General features: G+C 42.3%; 1 protein-coding gene across 8 annotated transcripts in view; it reads left to right on the forward strand.

The window, feature by feature from the left end:
* DCX (doublecortin) overlaps positions 1 to 22,371 on the forward strand; it is a 122,963-nt gene that overhangs the window by 75,766 nt on the left and 24,826 nt on the right. For 5 of the 8 annotated variants that reach the window (XM_082716745.1, XM_082716744.1, XM_082716746.1 and 2 more), the window contains exons 4-5: positions 12,342 to 12,444; positions 14,437 to 14,574. In XM_082716745.1, the coding sequence (XP_082572871.1) occupies positions 12,342 to 12,444; positions 14,437 to 14,574 (241 nt within the window). The remainder of the gene's footprint in view (positions 1 to 12,341; positions 12,445 to 14,436; positions 14,575 to 22,371) is intronic. The other 3 variants (XM_082716747.1, XM_082716748.1, XM_082716751.1) reach the window with 1 other exon arrangement.

Below are 22,371 nucleotides of genomic sequence, written 5' to 3' on the forward strand. Positions count from 1 at the left end.
CATTTAGAGGCCATGACTCTTATGTCTACTCTCTCCCACAAAGTTCATATCCTTGCTAAATTCCAGCATCCTGGGAGGCAACCATCTGATGCACACTCCAGTCCCTGGTTTGCTGTAAATCAGTTTGCACCCCTTTGCTTCCCTTGGACTTAGTTTGCAGAGAATGAGCTTACATCCTTTTGCTTCCCTTGGACTGGAGTCTCAGGAAGCCTGGGAAGGGGGGGTACAGTTAAGCCTCTGGGATTCCACCACAGCTGCCAGCATTCGGGCCCTGGTGTCTCTGCTCATTAACTGTGTCCAACTTGGAATGTTGCAGAAACTGTCAGAGCTAGAAGAGACCTTGGAAATCAACTAGTCCAGGGGTTCTTAGGATCTATAGATGGGCTTCAGGGAAATATTTAAGCCCTGAAATGATATGAAAAATTAGCTATCTATCTACATATATGCATTTTTCTGAGAAGATCCATAGCTTTCATCAAATTCTCCAAAGGGCTTGTAACACAAAAAAGTCACAGACCTCAAAAGGTTCCAGAGCAGCACCCTCACCTTAACAGCAGGAGAAACTTGGACCCAGAGAGAAAGCAAATTATCTGATTCCACAGTGAGTCAAAGGCAGGATTTCACCCAGGATCTAATAAGATATTAACTTCCTTTTTGAAACAAACTTTTCCTTTCTCTACTGAATTCCAAAGCCATATTCCCACTGTACTTCATGCATAGCAGACACCAGATAACTTGTTAAATGCAACTGATCACTGCAATGGGCTCTACAAGTAAACTCTCTTATTTTAATTGACCCTGCTGAACAGAATCTGGACTTGTGTGGGGCTCAGGGCCAACCTTAGAGCTTAGTGGTGCCAAGGGATCAAGCAGGGTTTTTCCACCCCAGTTCTCTCTGATGAATGGAGTTCTGTCTCGTCCCTGTTTCTCTGAGCCAACTTGTCCCCAGGGCCCTGTGGAAGGGCAGGTGTCGGTCCTGGGCATGGACTCAGCAGCCCAACTCCAGTGCCTCTGCAGCTGTTCTCATCCCTACGAGGCCCCCAGTGGGAGCTGACACAGAGACTCTTGGAAAATGGCAAAGAAAAGCTAAGGAAAAAACACCCTTGAGCATTGAGGGGTTGCCAGGCTTCCAGGGGAGCTGGCACTGCCTAGCTCAGGTTATTAAATCACAACCATCTTCTGGAAAATAGAATAGAAAGTCTTGCTCCTTCCCATCTCCCCTTCTATGCTCTCCCCTCCCCAGGGCATAGATATTTTCATACTACCCAGAGTGCCCTACTGGATTTCCCTACCCAGGTCTCCTCACCTAGGAAATAAATGTTTTTGCTGTGTAACTTAGGTAACCCATGTGTCAGAGTGAAAGAAGGAGTCCTGAGGCCTAGTATCAACTCTGTACTAACCAGCCCTGAGGTCTTGCGCAAGTCATTTAACCTTGATGGGCTTTCATGCTTCGTTAATTTAAAAAAAAAATGGGGCTAATGAACCAAATGAGGTAATGGAGGTGAGATCATTTGACAAATGCAAAACAACAAAAGGTCATTATGACCCTTGGCCATTCAGAGATAAGTTGTTTTTAAAGGCAGAAAGAATCATCTGGAGAACTGATAGCCCAGCGGAGATCTGGATTTCAGTTTTGCCAGGGAAATTCCAGAAGGAAGGTGGAAGGAGAGTCACCTTCCAATGGCTCTGCGAAATCTGTTGACAGAAACTCAATCTATTCCTGAAGTTTTACGTGCTATTATACATTCCAGAGACCAATGAGAAGAGCTTCTAAGGACCAGTCACTCTTCACCAGATGAGGAAAAGAATAGCCAAGTCAGGTCTAGTGCTAGGGGATCAGAGGGAGTTAGCCTCACTGTGACGTGACATAGAAATAGGTAGACCAGCTTGCAGAGGGGCATAGAATTCCCAGAGGGTGGTGCAAGACAGTGGGAACAGAATATCCATCTCTCCCCCCACAAGCATCCAGTGGACACTGTTTCCTAAGGCCCTCGGGATGGGTCACATGTTAAAGCTAAGCAAGACAAAGGAAATCAGAGATATGGTCAGTGGCTTCAAGAAGTAGATGCTTTGAAGGATGAAAGAGTGAGATAGGACAAAACTCATAGGGCAACTAAAGTGCTTAATAAATTGTCTTTAGTTGGGGCAGCAGCTTGACAGCTCATTGTTTTATACATATAACTAGAAAGCATTCAGGGATTTTTGGGTGTATTACATTACTAAGGGTTTTTAATTGTGGTAAAATATAGATTACAAAGATTCACCATTTAACCATTTTATATGTGTAATTCAGTGGGATGAATTATACTCACAGTGTTGTTCAACAATCACTACTCACCAGTTCAAGAACTTTTTCATCATCCTTGACAAAAACTATGTAAGTATGAAGTAATAACTACCCAGTCACCCTTTCCCTTAGCTTCTGGGAACTTCTAGTTTACTTTGCATCTCAATGATTTTGTCTCTTCTAGATATCTCATGTAAGTAGAATCAAACAGTGTTTGTCCTTTTGTGTCTGGGTTATTTCATTCGGCATAATGTTTGCAAGGTCCAGGCCACATGTATCAGAGGCATTCCTTTTGTGGTTGGATTGTATGAGTACTGTGTGATTCCTTTGTAAGTATTTAGTTTATCCATCCCTCCATTGCTGGACACTTGGATTGTTTCTACCTTTGGGCTATTGTAAATAATGCTCTAATGAACATGGCATACAAGGATCTATTCAGTTCACTGCTTTAAATTTTTTTTTTTTTTTGTATATACCTAGAAGTGGAAGTGCTGGATCTTATGTTGTGATAATGCTATTTATAAGAAATATATATATTTGGTCTTTGTCCTGTTTCTCTCAAAGAGTGCCTAAAAATTACTTTAGATATTAAATATAACATAATATTAGATACCCTAAATATCCTAAGGGATGAGTGACAAATGTGTCTTTTCTTATGTTAATGAGGAGACTTTGGGAAACCACCTAAGGATATGGGCTGGTTGAGGAGAGAATCAACCCAGTGATTTGTAGTGGAAATTTTAGTCCCACCCCGCCCCCATCTCTGGAGAGGGGAGAGGGGCTGGATATTGAATGGATCACCAATGGCCAATGATGTAATCAATCATGCCTGTGTAAAGAAGCCTCCATAAAAAAACAAAAAAGAAAATTTTAGGAGAGCTTCTCCCTTGGTGAACACACAGAGAGGCAGGGAGAGCGACACACTCAGAAGGCTTGGAAGCTATGTGTCCTTTCCCCATTCCTTGCCCTAAGCATCTCTAAGGAAGTGCAAGCTAATAAGAGAAGGCAAAATATTCAGTCCCTTGGCTATGACTATATATAATAGATAAACTAAAAGTAAAAGACGAAAGTGTGTCAGACCATGATGCTTGGCCAAATGCAGATTTCTGTGAGTCTGAGCTTGGGTCACTAGCCTCAAAGCTGCTGCCACCCCTGCAAAGTAAAAATTGTGCAGGGGCCACAGAAAGTCCTTTTAAGATCTCTGATCACCAAGAAGGTAGTCAATGTGGGGGAAGGACCAAACAAATAAACTACTGGAACCAGGGAGTGTAGTGTGAAGGAATTGTTTCATTTTGTGGATCATTCATTTTGTCTCATCAGCTTCCTTGAGGAGCTTTTATTGAAATGGATTATGAGAGTGACTAATTTAGGGTCTGTGTCTTTGGGTGTGAATGCTGCAGAGTGGAACAGCCTTCCCTTGAGAGTTTGCAGCACAAAGCTTGTTCTAACACAGGTATGGAGTTCAAATCTATGGTCTTCATGTCACGAGGGAAAGCACTACTGAGAAAGGTGGCCCCATATTGTTAGTGCCACTTGGCACCTGGCAGAAGCAAATTTACATCTTTTTTGGAGGAAAGCAACCCAAATCTAGACCCCTCAATATTCCTCAAGACCTAGTTCAACCAAATAGGAGCTCACGATAAAAAAAAAAAAAAAAAAATGTATCTATCAAACATATAAGAAAACAAGCCACCACAAGGGAGAGTTAGCTCAAACAACAGTTTTGGATTCCCAAGGACTTTAGATACTAGAATTAATCAGATAGAGGACATAAAACAACTCCAGATGGATTGTTTCAAGAAACAAAACATGTAATCAAAATGGGATAAGAAAGAGATTATCAGGTATGACCAGGCAAATTTTGGGGAAAAATGAAATAGAATTCAGTGAGTGGGCCAAACAGCAAATTAAACACATCTGAAGAGAGAAAGAGTGAACTGGCAGATATGAAGATTTTTTTTCCAGAATGGAATACTGAGAGATAAGAAGGTGGAAAATATAAAGGTGAGGTTGAGGCATGAAAGAAAGACTAGGAGGGCCTACCACATGCTGGATTTGGGCATGACCCTGGGGGATGATCTAATATGTAACAAGGAATGGTGAGCAAATAAACTGGTAAATATGTAGGTAAATCTGAACAGTATTAACTGTATAAAGTCACACAATAATGACTAATTTGTGGAGTGAAATAAAAGGGTTAAAGCCTATGCCTTCGGCTCAGGTCGTGATCCCAGGGTCCTGGGGTCCAGTCCCACATCGGGCTCTCTGCTCAGCGGGGAGCCTGCTTCCCTTCCTCTCTCTCTGCCTGCCTCTCTGCCTACTTGTGATCTCTCTCTGTCAAATAAATAAATAAAATCTTAAAAAAAATAAAAGAACTAAGAGTCTAAGCAACAACAGCACATAAATTGAGGGTTGCACAGACTTATATACGTGATTCTTTAGATCTGATTGTCAAGAGGCAGCTAGCTCTGTGAACATCCTGAAAGATATTCCATTCTCCAGGTACAGGGAGCTTCCAGAGTGAAGGCCCAGGAGGAGGAAAGGTCTTGATATGTTTGAGTGGCAGAAAGCAGGTAGTCTGACTGGAGCTGGCCAGCATGTTTGGTATAAGACATAGGTATAAAAGTATAGGTATAAATGTATAAAAGTAGAGCCAAGGCCAAAAGCTCAGAGTTTATTCTCTCTAAAATGGACAGGCTGAAGGATTTTAAACAGAAGAGTGATATGACTGATTAAAATTATGAAGTACAGGGGTGCCTGGGTGGCTTAGTCTTTAAGTGTCTGTCTTCATCTTAGGTCATGGTCCCAGCACCCTGGGATCAAACCCCACATTGGGCTCCCTCCTCAGTGGGGAAGCCTGCCTGCTTCTCCCTCTCCCACTCTCCCTGCTTGTGTTCCCTCTCTCGCTGTCTCTCTCTCTCTCTCTCTCTCTCACTCTGTGTCAAATAAATAAATAAATAATCTTTTTAAAATGAATTTTTTAAAAGTTTTTTTTTTAATTTATTTGACAGATCACAAGTAGGCAGAGAGGCAGGCAGAGAGAGAGGAGGAAGCAGGCTCCCCGCTGAGCAGAGAGCCCCATGTGGGGCTCGACCCCAGGACCCTGGGATCACGACCTGAGCCAAAGGCATAGGCTTTAACCCACTGAGCCACCCAGGCGCCCCAAATAATCTTTTTTAAAAAATATTTTAAATTTGTTTGTCAGAGAGAGAGAGAGAGAGAGGAGCACAGGCAGACAGAATGGCAGACAGAGGCAGAAGGAGAAGCAGGCTCCATGCTGAACAAGGAGCTCGATGTGGGACTCGATCCCAGGATGCTGGGATCATGACCTGAGCCAAAGTCAGTCTCTTAACCAACTGAGCCACCCAGATGTCCCAATAAATAATCTTTTAAAAAATAAGAGCAAAATAAAATTGTGAAGTACAGTCTTGGCCATGGTAGGGAGAGCCATATGAGTGTATGTGTATGGGGTTGTGAGGATGTGCTGCTAAGACACCAGTTATGAGGCTATTGTACTAGGCTATTGTACTGGCTATTGTACCAGTTATGGGGCTATTGTACTTAACCCGCTGGACTAGGCCAGTGACAACACGGAGGGGGAAATGTAACCACTAGTAACAAATGACTTTTAAGTTTTAGATTTGGGCAACTGGAGGAATTGTGGTACCATTTAGAGGAGGAGGAGAAATGAGTTTAGTCTTGGACAGATTTAAATTTGGGATGTCCATTCCTCCATCTTGGTTAAGTGGAGCTCTCAAGAAGGCAGTTGAATATGAGTCTTGAGTTCAATGATAAGAAGGGCCTAGCGATATTAATGTGTGAGTCATCAGTATATAGATAGTATGTAAAGCCTTGGGGGCTGGACATGATGACCTAGTAAATAAACGGAAATAAAGAAGAGAGGGGAAGAAAAAGAAGAAAGGATATCTGAGAACTGAGTACTGGGGCTTTCAAAAATGGAGCAGTCTGGAAGAAAAAGAGAATCCAGCAAAGGTGGTTGAGGTGGGAGAAAACCCAGAATGCTGTGGGATCACAGAAGTGGAGAGAGGTAAGTATTTAAGGATGAGGACTTGCTCAACTTATGCCCGGTATTGCTAGGAGGTTGAGTAAGATGAATCCAGAGATGTGACTGTGGGCTCTGACAACATGGAAATCATTGTTGACTTTGACAAGAGCAGCCTTGTAGAGTGAGGGAGATGGAAGCCTGGTCGGATTGGGTCAAGGGGAGAACTGGAAGTGTGGAAGAGAAAATAAGATACTATAAATATAGAGGTAATTTGAAAATGGTAAAAATATTTTACAAATGCAAGTGGCATTGTTATTTTGTCACCAGAGATTTTAGGGAAGTTCAAGGCATTGAATAAATATATCTGTGCCAATGGAGGTCCTGCAGAACCAAGGAGCTGTTTACCAAGGCAAAAATGCTGTCATGAGAAACCACAAGTAAGACTTCAAGATAACTATAGGAAAACAACGTTGATAAGAAAGCCACCGTGGTCTCAGAAACATTGTCTCAGCTCACCAAGCCAACCCTATGCCAACCTCTGGAGCCCCACCAGGGCTGCAGACAGGAAATGTTCCAGAATAAGAATGGTGGTAACTTTTAGAAAAAGCTGCATCTGTAATGTTTACTGAATCTTTCATTAACTCATTTTGCAAAGCTTGCCAGCCACTCTCTCCATACACTGGGCACACTGTTGGCAAGACTGGAGAATCAGTGTGGTTTGTCTTCCTTGCCGCAAGATTCCCTCTTCTTCACCACTGAGGCCACACCTCTTCCCATAGGCACTCTCTGCTCTTCCCTTCACTCTGCATCTCACCAGTAGGCAACTGTATGCTTTGTTTGCAAGGCTGGTGGATGGGTCCAGGCACTTGTGCTTTGGAGAGTTAAAATCTCTGGGACCGTAGCTGATGAGATGCAGGTCTTCTTTTCTAGGGCTATTGAGAAAAGACCAGTTCCTGCCTTGATGAAGTTACCTAGAATATCCTTTACTCCTATCTCCATCCACCTGTATTCTACACATTCCTCAAGACTCAGATTCTTTGGAATCTTCTCCTCTGTCACCTTCTTTCCCACTTCTCATGATTAGAATTGTTTTCTTTGTCTTCTTTGCTCCCCTTGATCTTCATGTCTCTGTAATAGGGCTAACAGCCTACCTCATATTCCAATTATTTGTGTGGTTCTGACTTGCTTATTATGCTGGTGACTCCAAAAGCAGGGTACTTTTATTGTCCATGTGTGTATCTCTCACAGAGTTCTTTGCCATAGTAAGAACTTCATGAATGAATATTAGTGGACTTGAACTTTCAGTGAAAATATTTGGCATGTTGAAAGTGAGTTGCATACATATATAAGACCTTACTTCCTGAGATAGCATTTCTTGCTGCATACTTAGATCATGAAATAGAGAATCTACTCTAGAAGACCTAACTTCCGGGGGCACCCGGATGGCTCAGCCAGTTAAGGTGTCCAACTCTTGGTTTCAGCTCAGGTGGTAAGCTCAGGGTCGTGATCTCTGGATCATGAAATTGAGTCCTGTGTTTGGTTCTGTGCTCAGTGGAGAGTCTGCTTAAGATTCTCTTTCTCCCTCTCTCCCTCTGTCCCACACCCCAACCTCAAAATAAATAAATTTGTCTTTCAGAACTAACTGCCAGCATCTGGATATGTGGAGAGTCTAATCAAGCTGAAAATTGAGTTACAGAGTGAATTTGTCTTTTGCAGCTAATATGCCTGCCAGTCTTTCTTTCTTTTTTTTCTTTAAATGAAGAACACTTGAATTAATGGTTCCATGTTAGTATGGGTTGATTTTATCGATTTTGTGCTGACAGTTGATTAATTACAAATACAGGCATCATGCTTTTTTGTTCTTGTCCCTGACTTAAAAACGCAGGTGTGACTCATGCAAAAGCTGATGTCACAAAGACCCTTGATTTCTGAGGATGCTGTAAGTGGTATCATAATGATTATTAGATTTACCACTTCTTTTGCCACCTCATGACAGAAATGTTATCTCAAAAAACTCAGTTGCAAAATTTTTCATTTGCCACGTAAGTGAAGCTGGACTTTCTGTCACCTTACCTCCATGGAATTTTACAAAGCAGGTGTGAGTGTGAGTTTCATTTGGAAATTATTTCTTACACTCCATTCTTCTCCTTATCCTCCTTTTTCTCCTTGTCATCCTTCCCTGCCACATACTCGGTTGCCAGTTACAGCACTGAATAGGAATCTTCTTATCTTGGGACCCTTGGGTGGCTCAGTCAGTTGAGCATCTGCCTTCAGCTCAGATCATGATCCTAGGGTCCTGGGATTGAGTCCTTCATCTGGCTCCCTGCTCAGTGTGGAACCTGCTTCTTTCTCTGTCTGCCATTCTCTCTCTCTCTCTCTCTCTGACAAATAAATAAAAATTTAAAAAGGGAATCTCCTTGTCTGTAGACTCATACAGTACATATAGATGCTTTCTCTTTTCTATCTAGTAAAGTGTTCTATTGAGTATCCAGCACTGATTAGGACAAAGGGGCTCTCCTGTTTTAGGCTCTGTGTAAGCATTTGACATCAGGGCTTTAGGAAAAGCACCCCCTCTCAGGCAATTGAATTGCTTTGTCCTGAATTGACTCAAGACAGCCTGAGCACTAGTCTCGACTCTGCCATGAGCCATCTCTGTACCCTTGGGCCACTTTGACTCTTTGTGTTTTGGGTTCCTCATATTTAGGATGGAGAGCCTTCTATTTCCTCAACTTTGTAACAAAGGCAGGGCGAGCTGTTGTGTCTCAGCATCCAAGGCCTTTGGAAAAGCTGGGTATTCACAGGCACACTGTGAACTTGTCTACATTTGGGAGCCGGTAAAATGTAGGGAGGGATCACACAAGAAACCTGATGCTGAACAGCTGGATTGCAAAATACATGTTTTAGAAGCCAGCCACACCATTATGAGTTTGTCAGAAGCATAGGGGGCTTTGCCTTTCTTAGAATCTCTCCAAAGGAGGGGTTATCCAAAGGCTTTTCCCAGAGCCTGGGTGGGGGCAAAAAGGCTTGGGGTTTAAGGAGGGTGGGTCATGGTAACAGCAATGCCCAGAGCAATCTGTGAGGGCTTTGTTGTCTTACAGTAGGATATCATGGCATGTCACTGCAATACTGCTTTTTGAGCTTTTGGATTTTCTTCTTGGGAAGGAATTTCCACAAACACCTCCAAAATGAATGTTCTGGTGCCTTTTTGGGGCAGGGTGGACTTTTGAAGCGTTTGCTCAATTCTTTTCATGGCTAGGTGTTGGTTGAAATTTTTTCTAGTTCTTCTGGAGTCACTCTCATTATTTACATTTTCCTTTAAAATCATTCATTTCATCTAAATTTTCAAGCTAATTAGCATATTTCTGCAAAGAAGAACTTCTGAATGTATAATCATTATTCCTTTCTTATTCCTAAATTTGTGTATTAGTGTTACCTTTCAAAACCTTTCAATGTTAGCTCCTGTTGTCTGCCAACAAAAAATTTCTTTTTTGTTCCAACATTTTTTGCCTTTGTATGTCCTTACAAAGTCTGCCTCTTATTTTCTTTACATTTGGTTGAGGCAAAAACAGTCCTTGCTAAATTCTCACTATGTGATAAGCACTCCACCAGGAACCATGGAGAGATATAGAAAAAGGGATAAACTTGATTGTTAGATTCAGGAAACTTGGGAAGGATGAGGGGAATACTCATAAGAATATAGGCAGGTCTTGAAACAAAGTGCTACTTCCTGGAGGCTACTACCAGAGGGATACTCAAGGATGAGGTTTCCCTAAACCCATAACTAAAACTTAAGTCAGGTCCAGGGCCAACCTTGAGCACGGGGACTTTGCAGAGATCTTCAGGGTCAAGGAGGCACCAGGCGGTAAACAGTTTGGAGACACACAATGTATCAGAATTAGGGGCTTCAGATTTTCTTGAGCCAAGGTCCAAGATATCAGCTGGAGTCGGCAGCAGGGTGCAAAGCCATGTAACTTCTGTCATTGGCTTTGCCACCAGGGCAATTTGGAGGATGCTGACTGAACTAACAGTGCCAGTCAATAACTGTGTCGTTTGGATATGGTACTAAGAAGTTCCCACGGTACCTACAGATACTCCTACCCTAGTATCCATGACACTACATTGAGATGCTACATCCTAGCATTCATGGCACTCTGTTGAGTATCTCACTCCATCAGACTGTGAACTCCATGAAGTCATGGACTGAGGCTTACACATCTGTGTCTCCCCAGTGCCTGAAATATGCATGAGTACTTTGTATTACTGCATGGCCCAAAGCACAGTCTTTGGAGTTGGATGGATCTGCTTTTGTTCAGCTTCATTACTTTCCACCTGAGTCATCCATGTATTGTCTCTGGGCCTCAGTTTTCTCATCTGTGAGACAGCGATGACAATAATATCAACCTCTAGAATTTGGGGTGGGAGTAAAATGAGATGAAAGATTTGGAAGTACTTAGCAGACTGCCTGTCACAGAATAAATATTCAGTTAGTGGTAGCTCTTAATTGTCATTATGTGATCACAGGATGAATGGGTGAGGGACAAGTGGGTTGAAGAGGGATGTTGGCCTGTTTGATGAGGTCAGGACTCAGGGCTGGGAAGAGGCTTAATGGTAGCAACACTGGCAATCCTCCAAGTCTCCCTCCCTTATCTTGGCATCTCCTGGATGATTGGGAGGCTGAGATAATGGGGATAATCTAAGCATCTCTCACTTTGTGTAAATCTTGCAATCATCTTGGCTGGGTGGGCAAGGATAGAATAGACCCTGGGTGGGGGATGATGTTACTAATATAAACATCTTTTCAAATGTGAAATATTGCTCTCTGCCCCGAGAAAGCTGTTATTAGTTTGTGAGCACTGTGCCTTTGGAAAGCCATTGCTGGCAGCTTGAATGGGTAGCTTAGAACAATTAGGAGCTTTGAACACTTTTAAGTTAAGGATTGGGATAAGAATGTTTTGACTCTATGGTTTCTCCTGGGATTTCCCTGGTGTGCTGGACTAATTATCAGATGTAATTAGGAAGCTGAGAAGTGGAGAAACTGCAGGGAGGAGCATACTTTCCCAGGGACCCTCATTTCTTTGTACAGAAAACGGGTTAGGGAGACTATCACTCTGTTGTGGAGAAGCAGCAATGCATAGGGCACTAGAGGGCAGGAAGGATCCTGGGAACATGGCTTTACCAGCAGAGCCTCAAACCTATGGTGACTCATTGCTCTTGATTAATTTTTAAGTGGTCAGGGCAGCTTTCCCAATTGTTCTTGAGGGAGGAATGGTGTTCTGGGCCACATCCATGTTCTTGATCTATTTTTAGCAAAATTCCAATTTCCTGGGTCCGAATCAGTAAGGAAATGGTACCCTTCTTTCAAAACTCATGGAGATGAAGAGAGGAACTTCCACATTTTGGACAGCCAGAGGGTCTGTCTATGTGGCTCAGAAGAACTTTCTCATCTGACTTGGCTTACACCTTTGGCCCCAGAGTTGGGCTAGGAGCTTTGTCTTTGAAGCTCTGAGAAAAGTAACATTTGCAGGTCCAGATACTTGTGAACCTTTATTCAAAAACAGAGACATTCCCTTTGGACATGGTCTTGAAATTTTTGTTGTTGTTGTTTTTCTTCTTCAGTGGAGACACATGAGTGGGGAAGGACAGAGGGAGAGGGAGAGAGAATCTTAAACAGGCCCAGTGCCCAACATGGAGCCCGATTTGGGGTTCAATCTCATGAACCTGAGATCATGACCAGAGCCGAAACCAAGAATCAGATGCTTAAATGACTGAGCCACCCAGGCACCCTAGTCTTGAAGTTATTCTTAAGGCAGTGGAAACAAGACTACCACATATGAAACATGGAAAGACAATAGCATTCCTCTGTATCTTTATTCACTGGGGGTTATAATGGAGACCGTGAGCCTGGTAGTTTGAAAAATGAAGATCCCTGGGGCTTAATATGATGGCCCAGATGTGAAGCTTCTCCCCCACCCCGCCCCACCAAAATGATATTAAGTTTATTGTCACACGATTATACATATAAATCCAATGTCTCTGCTCTCTCCACAGGTAACCTGTCTCCATGATTTCTTTGGTGATGACGATGTGTTTATTGCCTGTGGTCCTGAAAAGTTTCGCTATGCTCAGGATGACTTTTCTCTGGATGAAAATGGTAAGCACAACCACTGGACTTTGTTGCTCCATTGTTCACCCTCCTTCTATCCCTTAGTATTTCCATGGGTTCATATGGCCCAAAGAACATTCATGCACAGACCCTCAAGGGCAAATATTGTTATTCATTCTCCTGTATGTTGGGCTACATGAGTCACTAAGTGAAATGTTGACTAAATGTCCCAGATTCCCGGCCTCCAAACTCAATAAAACTCACTCTCAGCCCCAATAGTGACCATATTTCTCAAACCATATATTGTGTCACATGGGCTGACAGGTGCAATCAAACTATGGGAAGGAACATTTGGAGTCAGAACTTGGATATTATATGTATAACTTTTTTCTAGTCAACATCCTCCAGTGACTTGGCTCATATCGATGGTTCCATTTTAGAAAGATTTTCCACTGTGTTCTTAGTGTCAAATCTTTCCCCTCTTCCTGCTTTCTGGCTTGCTGCCCCATTCCCCCTGCTTTGTGACTCAAGATTCCAGAGGCTGTTAATCTCAGGAAGGAGGTAAACATCTGCCCACCTCCCTTTGCTTGAGTCCAAGTTCCATGTGGAAGTTAATGGTGAATTAGCTCATACAGCAACAAGGTTAGGATATGATCCTGATGGGAAGACACATCCAAAACATCTTCCCAATTATGAAGGTAACATGTGAGAAAAACAAACTGAATTGTATTAATATAGACTTTACCAACAGCTTGAGTGACAAGGACCCTGACCGAGGTGGCATTTCTGCTGTGTTCACTTTGAGAAGAGACAAATAGCCATAAAACAAATCCCAGGATATTTCCCATTTCCTATACCTTTTATATCTGCAGCTCTGGACAGTGATCCCTGAAGTTCATCAACCAAAACAAGAAGTAAAACAAACAAAAATGAGCTTTCTACTTAACTTAGTTTCCCCGCAAAAACTCAGTTTGTCAGAAAGGATTCCCTAATCTTTGTGGGTAATTGATATTTCAATATATCTTCAAGTAGGAAGTGACAAGGAAGTGTCCAAAGAAAAGACTGCCCTCTACCTAGCCGTGTGGTTCCATGTTGAGCATCATGGCACAAGGCTGGAAAAACTACACTGTAAAGAACACTAGATTGGGACTTAGGAGACTTGGTTGCTAGTCCTAGTTCTGCTGTTTCCTTGCTTCGTGGCCCTAAGCAAGAGGCTTACACTCTTTACAGTCTCATCAGCAAAGCAAGTATGATAATTCTCCTAATGCATTAGCACGATCAGTGTCCCCAAATTACCACAGTAGGGACTCTGAGTGACCTGCATAGGAAAGGTACCCCAAGCATGGCAGACTGAAGTTGAGGCAAGTAGCAGAAACATTTGGCAGATGTCCCTATACACCCAAGAGCTTCCTATAAGCTCTGAGCGACAGAGTCACTGCTGAATCTTTGATTTATTAAACCAACACAGGGATTTATGATCATGCACATTGAAAATCAAAAAAGATCTGCAAATGCATGGTGGTAGTGGTGTTAGTGCCTAGTTATAAAGTGACATGACATCCCTAATATGCCTATTACAATAGATGGCATGTAATAAACAGTAAATGGCAACTCCCTCTTCTTCCTTTAAATCACTCATGAATGTTTCATCTGTGTGGCTGCAGCCTCAGAGCTGTCAATCTCTTCTTCAAGGAAATTAATTCATTATGTCAACAGGTGCTATTCTAAGACGTGGCCTGGGTGCCCACAAATGATCGAGTTGACTATTTAATAACCCACCCAACCTGCTTTTCAACTTCTTCCCTTGTTTCCATAATCCAGGGATTTAAACACCTGGCTTGGCCCAGATGAATTCTGAAAGTTTCTCCCATGCCTCCTCGCTCAGGGCCATCATTCCTACCAACAATGAGGACCACCTCGTAGTCCTGAACCATTGGGTACTTTGGCCCATGCTGGTTATTCTAGTTTCTAGAAGTTGGTAATATGCCAAAGGCTCATTTCTCCCCTGGCTTTACTGCACCGTCTGTTCTTTTCTACCAGAATGCCGAGTCATGAAGGGAAACCCATCGGCCACAGCGGGCCCAAAGGCATCTCCAACACCTCAGAAGAGTTCAGCTAAGAGCCCCGGCCCTATGCGCCGGAGCAAGTCTCCAGCTGACTCAGGTAACGACCAAGACGGTGAGTGCTCTTCTCCTAACTGTGCACGCTAACTTCATTTACGGAGGCCCACACCCTCTGCATGCAGGGGAATGAGTTCCTCATGAACACCATTGTGTCTCCATGATACCAGCTCTCTCAGTTCAGAGACTATCCAGCCAAACTTGTTTGGAGTCATGGAGACACAGCTGTGACCCCCGATTCTACTCAGATGGGTTCAGACCAGAAATCTGGCCTTTTTGTCATGCTTGCTGTAATGCTTATTTGTCATGTTTGTTTTCATAGTCATCATCTTCAACATCATCCCACAAAAGCAGAGTCAAGGAAATAATCAAGTCAAGCATAAACTTGAAATAGAAAATCAAAATCGAAAACAAAAATGTAAAAAAAATATTGCCACCCTGAAGTGTCAACAGAGTTGACACGCTTGAGCTTCAAATTTGACTTTGAACTTTGTAGAAGCCAAAACAGAAAGAGAAAAGAAATCATTTGCATCATTCTCACAATGAGAAAAAAAGAATTACATAGGCCAGGTTCTAAAAGGAAACACAGAGATTTGTAACACAGGATTTTAATTAGTGGATAGTGAGTGATCAAAAAAAAAAAAATGTGGTCTATGGATCACTGCCAATGCATGAACTATTTATCAGTCTGTGACAAGACTAGAAGCTTGTGCCAAATGCAAATTATGCCACTAAGCAAACATTTACTTCAGCTGACTTTTTTTTTTTTTTTTTTTTTTAAGAAAAGCAGCAGTGTGTTCTTTTAAGTTCGGGTGCAAAAGCTTGCACCCACAGTTTGAGTGACACTGATCTGAAAGGTAAAAGGCCACAGAAGTTGAAGTTTAGAAACTTAGTAAAGTCAGGGGCAGACAGTGTGAATTCTTCATGGGAAGGCAATTGTACAGTCCAGAGGACTCACATCCTTCACCCCAAGGCTCGACTGGCCATGAAAATTCTTCTAGCCTGGGAGTCTGGGAGCTTTGGGGCAAAGAGCACAAATGCCCTTTCTCTCTTCTTCGGTTTGAGGCAGCTTGAGCAGCCTGTTCACTTTGAAATGCTCATGGCCTAGAAAAACAGCCTGTCCTGCTGGCCTCATGCTGCAAGGAACATGCACAGCACCAGCCATATTTTTTTCCACTCGGGCAGAAGGAACTAAACTGTGAAGAGGAGGCAGCTTGAGATTTTCATACTTCCATGTCTTTGCTCATCCCATTTCCCTGCTCCTTGAATGCTGTCCCTAGAGCCGACCACTCCTCTCTGCTTGAAAATGTCTGTTCATCATTCAACACATCAAATAGAAATAGTTCCCATTCTGTGCACTATCAGAGCATGTTCTTCATGTATCTGGGGTAGTATTAACCACACTGTGTTGTAAAGTCTGTATTTACCTGTCTACTATCCCCTCCCCCGACCAAATACTGGGCCCCTCAAGGGCAAGATGTCATGTTCATTTTGTATCCTCAGTGCTGTGCACAGTGCCTGGGTCCTAGCCGATGCTCAAATAATGTTTGTGAATGAGGAGATGTGTAAGAGTGCCTAATTCACCCAGTGTGGTGCTAGAGACTTAGTTGGCTTTTAGGGAATATTTGCTAGAGGAACAAAAGTGCATGTGTTTGGTGATATTTTGGTGAAGTGTACAAAACAACAAATGAATCTATTTAAGTTAATTTATATGGGTTACACTATGAAGACCTAGGTTTTAACCCTTGGGTTAAAAATGAAATTATTTGTACAAATTCTAGGCAGGGCTTTGAAAAAAAATAGACTTTAAACACTTGGTCAAGATTCATAAACTCTGACAATAACTGCTTAACCAATCATTTTTTTCAGAAATATCACTGACCACTTCTGCGATTTCTAATCTATATTATTTATCTCTTGCTATGAAACAAATTACCCCCAAACTTAATGGCTTAAGACAACAAACATTTATTATTTTATCATTTCTGTGGGTTAGGAATTTTGGATTGTTTAACTTTGCAGTTCCCTCTGGCTCAGGATCTGTCATAAGTTGAGGTCAAAGTGTCAGTGGGGGCCGCAGTCAACTGAAGGTTCAATGGGGACTGTGGGATCTGCTTCCAAGATAGCCGTGAACAGGATCTTCTCCCAGAGAGTGATTCAGGAGAGTGAACAAGGAATATGTAGTGCCTTTCATGATCTAGTTTCCAAGGCCACATACTATCACTTTTGTTTTAGTCTATTCATTAAAAGCAGTCATTAAGTCTGGCCCATAGTCAAGGAAAGAATAATCAGTCTTCACCTCTTGAGGGAAGGTGGACTTGTTTTTAGACTGCCAACAATTTGTGGACCTATTTTTAAACCACCACGTAACTTATTAGTTAAAAATGCTGAGACGGCAGCAGCTTGAAGTCAGTAGATTCTCTGCAGACTGTATCCAGGTGGGTTATCCAGCACATGTGAACACAACCACCTGTAATTAAACACAGCTTAAACATATGTCAAGTTATTGATCATCAGCACTGCCTGCAGAATTTCCCTTCTAGAAACTATGTACCTCACTGACTCTAAGATACTAGAGACCAAGAAAGAATACATTAGGACTCAATGGATAATTGTCAAATTAAAAGGAGTTATAATAGATTCCAACCCAGACAAAGGCAAGCAAGATCTGCTTTTGCTCCTCAGAACTCCCTTGCCGAAAAGAAGGAACGAGTAGAGATTTACATATACAAGATAAAAAGAGTAACCCAATTTGAGGCAGGGAAAGGAGACTTGACTTGGTGGATACCAAAACCACAAACAGCTCTTGCTCCCTATCAGCAAAAAATCCAAAGTGGTATTCTCATGAGAGAGAATATAAATCTTTATTTCAGATAGTTCATGAACAGAAATGAAGCCAAACTCTAGTCTAGCCAGCCTTAATGGCAATTTCCAGAATGTTTGAGCTTATCACAGATGATGTGTCTAGATCTTCTGCATGATTTGAGGCCCAATGCATAAAAGGATCTTTATAACATGACCTTGTCCATTCCATGGCAGTTTAGAGCCATGTCCAGGCCATCCATTTAGTGAACATTCCACAGGGCCAAAGCTGATCTCAGGCAAAACAGTACTTTAGGTAAGGTTTGGATTTGACATACCCATTTTCCCCTTCCCACCTCCAATGTCACTCAGGACCATTTCAAGCTTCAAAATGGAGGGGGAGAGGATATGGAAAAGGAGAGAGAGGCCTCTGTGTAGAAAGGCCCAATGACATCATTTCCCAGCTTTTTTACTTGGGACAAATTTCTCACCTTGTCTAAGACTTGGTTTCCCATTTGGTTAAGACAGAATTCACATGTCTAATAGGCAAAAATCATTTTCCAGTATTATCAATTATTTCCAATTTATAGAGTTGTGCAATAGCTTCCACGGAATCAGAATTGAATAGCTAGAAGGATGAGCTATAGACAATGCATAATTTTGCATCAGGAAGTGTAAGGTATTCCTGAGCTCTCAGCAAGGGATGTAGGCAGGTTAATACACATTTAACTGAAGAATAATGGTGTGGAGTGGGGCTGAAATTCTCTGTTCTTTTCTAGGACATGGCAATGCTGCCCTGTTTCCATCCTGGGTTTGTCTGTCTTGGATCTGGGACTTGTGGGATGGATTCACATTTTTTTCATTCAACCTGAGTAACCCAAGGTTAAGGAAGATAGGCCATTTCCAGGGAATTTTAACTACCTTCCTTTGAAGGCAAACAACAGCCAAAAATGTTCCACTGCAGCAGGGACTCAAACCAAACGAAACATTGGCTCAGTTCAGGTTCAGCTAAAGGAATGTTTTGATGTTCTAGTTCATTAGAAAATATATAGGTTTGAACAAGTTTGCTAGATTTTCAAATATTTTTTAAGAAGAACAGAGCAATGGAATTGGGAGAAAGCAAATATTTATTTAAAGCTATAAAATAAAACAAATCTTTCAGAAGAGAATACTAGTGAGTGAATAAGAGCAATGAGTCGATTACACATCCATCCATATATATGTGTGTACATTTGGTCCAATTCATGGTTCAGTTAATATCTGGGTTCGGTTTGTCTTGAGGTTTAGTAAATTGATGTGATCTGGTCTGTAATTTGCATCATAATTTGATTCCTTGGTTCTTAAGTTATCTTTTTTTTCTGCTCTTCCCATGAATAAATCAAACTCTGTATACTTTATTCCCTTTGAGTTCAATTCCCACTCCTGCCAATACTGAGGGCACCCCAAATGGAATCTGTCTGCTGCTAAGCCTTACACGTCAGTTAAGGAAGGATTTGGTTGTCTATACAATATTGCTAGAAGGAGCTCTCATTCTCCCTGGGCAGAGCTGATGGACTTTTAGAATCCAAGTCCCATTAGCCATTTCTGCCTTTAAAGTAGGACAGGGAACTGTGGTAAGCAGATCAAATCTGAGCCCAGAGGTCTCCTTTGGGGGGTTTGAAGAAAGCTTGTATAGTACCCCCATTTGGATTAACTCAGGAGTTGCCATTTTGGTGGGCAAAAAGACAAGCCCAGCCTGAGAGCTGCAGGAAGACCTTTCTGGGCCGTCTCTTGCTGTTTCCATTTCAGCCATGAACATGTTAACTTTTCCTTTTTTGCAACTACCCCCAATTGAACTGAATTGAATTAAAAGGACAAAGTAGCTAGTTGCTGGGAAGGAATCTTTTCTTTTTCTTTCTCTCTCCCCACCGCACCCCCCTTCCTTTTTTTTTTTTTTTTATTCTGAAGGAGCCTCCAAGGAAGCTAATTACCAACTCTGGTAGGCTGAGAGAATTGTAATGTGATAATTAGTTCGCTGTTGTTCAGCAGTAAGTCATTGTTGTAGCAATTCAATATTCCCCACCCTCCTTCCCCCAACCTATGCATACCTAGTCCTGAAAGTCAAATCTTCCCTATTCCCAAAGCCCCAAGGAAGAATGGATTCACTACCAAAATATACAGCCTTTGTAAGGGGAGGTCAAGGGACACAAAACAGCGGTGAAGCAGGGAGGGGGGGGGCGGTGTCCATGGGAGAATTGTATCCAGGCGTATTTCTCTTCTGAACCCAGGAGGCTGCTTTGAGTTGCCTAAAGAAGGACCTGGCTGTTGTGCCCTTCCTGAATGTGTCACTCTGTCCAGTAGAAATATAATGTGAGCCTTGTAGATCATTTTCAATTTTCTAATAGCCAGAGTTAAAAAGGTCAAAAGAACAGGTGAAACCTGTTTTGATAATATATTTTATTCAACTCAATATATCCAAAATATTATCATTTCAACATGCAATTGAAGTAAAAAAAAAAAAAAAAAACTAAGGAGATTATTTTCCATTCTTTAAAATCAGGTTGTATCTTATACTGAGCGCACATCTCAATTCTGGCTAGTCCTGCTTCAGATGCTCAAAAGCAACATGTGACTAGTAGTTAGTGTAATGGACAGCACAATCAATTTCCTCTCCGTCTAAGAGAGGCCCAAGGTAACAATCTTCGACATAGATGAGATGCTTTGCACTTTGCAAAATACTTCTGAGTCTATCACCTTTGCTGTCACGCATAATAGCACCATGAATGAGGTTGGGAAAGGAAAATTAGACTGGGAGACTAAGATGTAAAGATGTTCAGTATCTTGTAGTCTTCTCAATGCCATGTAGCCACTTGGTGACCAAGAGCTAGAGTCCAGTGGTCCTGACTTCCAGGCAGGCAATCCTCACACTGTCCTTAAGGCAAGGAATGGAAACTCCAGAGTAGTAAATAGAAAGATCTCTGTTGGCTAGTCCTTGCTTCTCTGCTTCCTTCACCTCCAGGCAAGGGATGTGGGGAAGCTGGGGAGTGGAGTGGGCTCGGTGTCACTCTTTTTGCTGTATCGAGCATAGCTATAAGGAATTAGGCAGCTCTGTTTCCAGTGCCTGGTCCTAGATTTCCATCACCTCCCCTATTGTCACTCTAAGGGGAAGTGGTGCCCTTGGCAAAACTGTGGGAAGAGAAAAGTGTCCCTTGCCTTTCACTCACTCTGATTCTTTCTAAAACCACAGTTTATGTCTAGTTCCAGTGAAAGAACTGCCTTACATCTAAGGCAACATTTCCGTCATCGCTGGAGAACCACTTAAATTGTTGAAGCAAGCAATATAATGGGGGTCTCTGAGCACACTGTGGGGCATGGTATGTGGTGGTGTCGACCCATCTCCCTATAGTAGGGGTTCTATCAACCTGCTACAGTCTGGAACTTGTGTTTAAATACGACTGAATCTCTAGAGTTTGGGTGCGATACCTAGTAGTGCTAGATGCTACAGGGAAAAGGAGTAAGACAAATTTTCACTAAGAATTGGGGAACCAGGAGATATATAAATTTGATAAAAAAAATTTACTTACAAATATTTATATAGTTCTTATGAGCCAAGCAACTGTTCTCATCACTTTATATGTATTAGCCAATTTAATCTTTACAACAACCTTGCGAGGTAGGCACAATTACCCCCATTTTGCAGCCGAAAAAGCTAGAGCACATGAAAGCTAAGTGACCTGCCCAAGACCATACAGCTAATTGGTGGGAGAGCTGGGGTTTGAACCCAGGCAATTTGGCTCCACAGTCCACAGTTTAACCATCGCACCACAGTGCTGAATGGGAATTAATAGTAATGGTTTGTTTAAGTGCCCAGTGAATGGGAGATGAGACCAGTAAGTGCTAAGGGAAGTCTTCCTGGAAATACTGGGGCTTGTAGGAGGGTTATTTCAATTGATAAGGAAATTGATTATTTCTGACAGGTGGGAAAAGCATGAACAAAAGAGCAGGGAAGATGATAAATATAGCATATGATGGCATAGGGAGGTGGCTGTTAAATCTACATCTTTAGCCCCAACCTTCCTTCCCGTATGTTAATCCCATGAATGCCTTCCAGACAATCCTACTTACCCGTACCAAATACAATGTGTCTAAAAACCAAAAACATTTCCTCCCCCAACTCCCTGCCTGACAATAGAATCAATTCTATTCTGTTCCCCGGGTCCAACATCTTCACGTTATCTTAGATTCTTCCTATGTTTTTACTCCTTCAAGTCCACCATACACTCCTGTTGTGGAACCTTTGAAACATCACCACATCACTCACACAGGAATTCCTTCCTTTCCCTCATCACCTGACACGAGGGTTGCTCCACAGACTCCGAAGTAGCATCTCTATTTCAAATCTCGGTCCCTTGATGCATCTGGTGTGGTGCCACCATATTCTCACCCTAAAATGCATTCCCATCATGTGACACCTCCCCCTCCCCCCACTGCTTCAGAGCCTTCAGTGGCTGCACACAGTATGCATGGATCACCTCCATGGTAATGGCGGAGATTGTAAAAAAGAGAAATGCAGGGGGCTGAGTGCAAGGACAATGTTTTTGGGATAATTGAAATGCAACAAAATGCAGGAACTAAAAAGCAATGGGCTTCACTTGGAAAAACTTCAGTCCTCTAATGCCTGACTTGCCAGCCAAAGAAAGTCCTCTGTCCGTAGAGATTGATAAATCATCCCTTGTAAAAGGGGGTTTCCTTACTCAGTGCCTATAGGTTGCATAGTTATTCATGTCCTTCCATTTCTAGTTGTGGCAGTATTAAGAAGATGTCATTATGAAGCCTTTTCTATGCGCTAAGGCACTTAGCTAAGGATTTCATGTATAGTCTGCCGTGTAATCCTCAAAACAACAACGATTGAGTTAAGCAGTCTTTTCATTCAAATGTTACGGATATGTGGGGACCTACAGAGGTTAGGGAACACCCGAGATCACGCATATCCAGGCTGAGCCATGATTTAGAACCTTGACTGACTCCGAAAGCATGTGTTCTTTTTGCAGATTAAGAACTGTGCTGTGTTTTC

Source organism: Mustela nivalis (assembly GCF_964662115.1).
Source record: "Mustela nivalis genome assembly, chromosome: X".
Lineage (NCBI taxonomy): Eukaryota > Metazoa > Chordata > Mammalia > Carnivora > Mustelidae > Mustela > Mustela nivalis.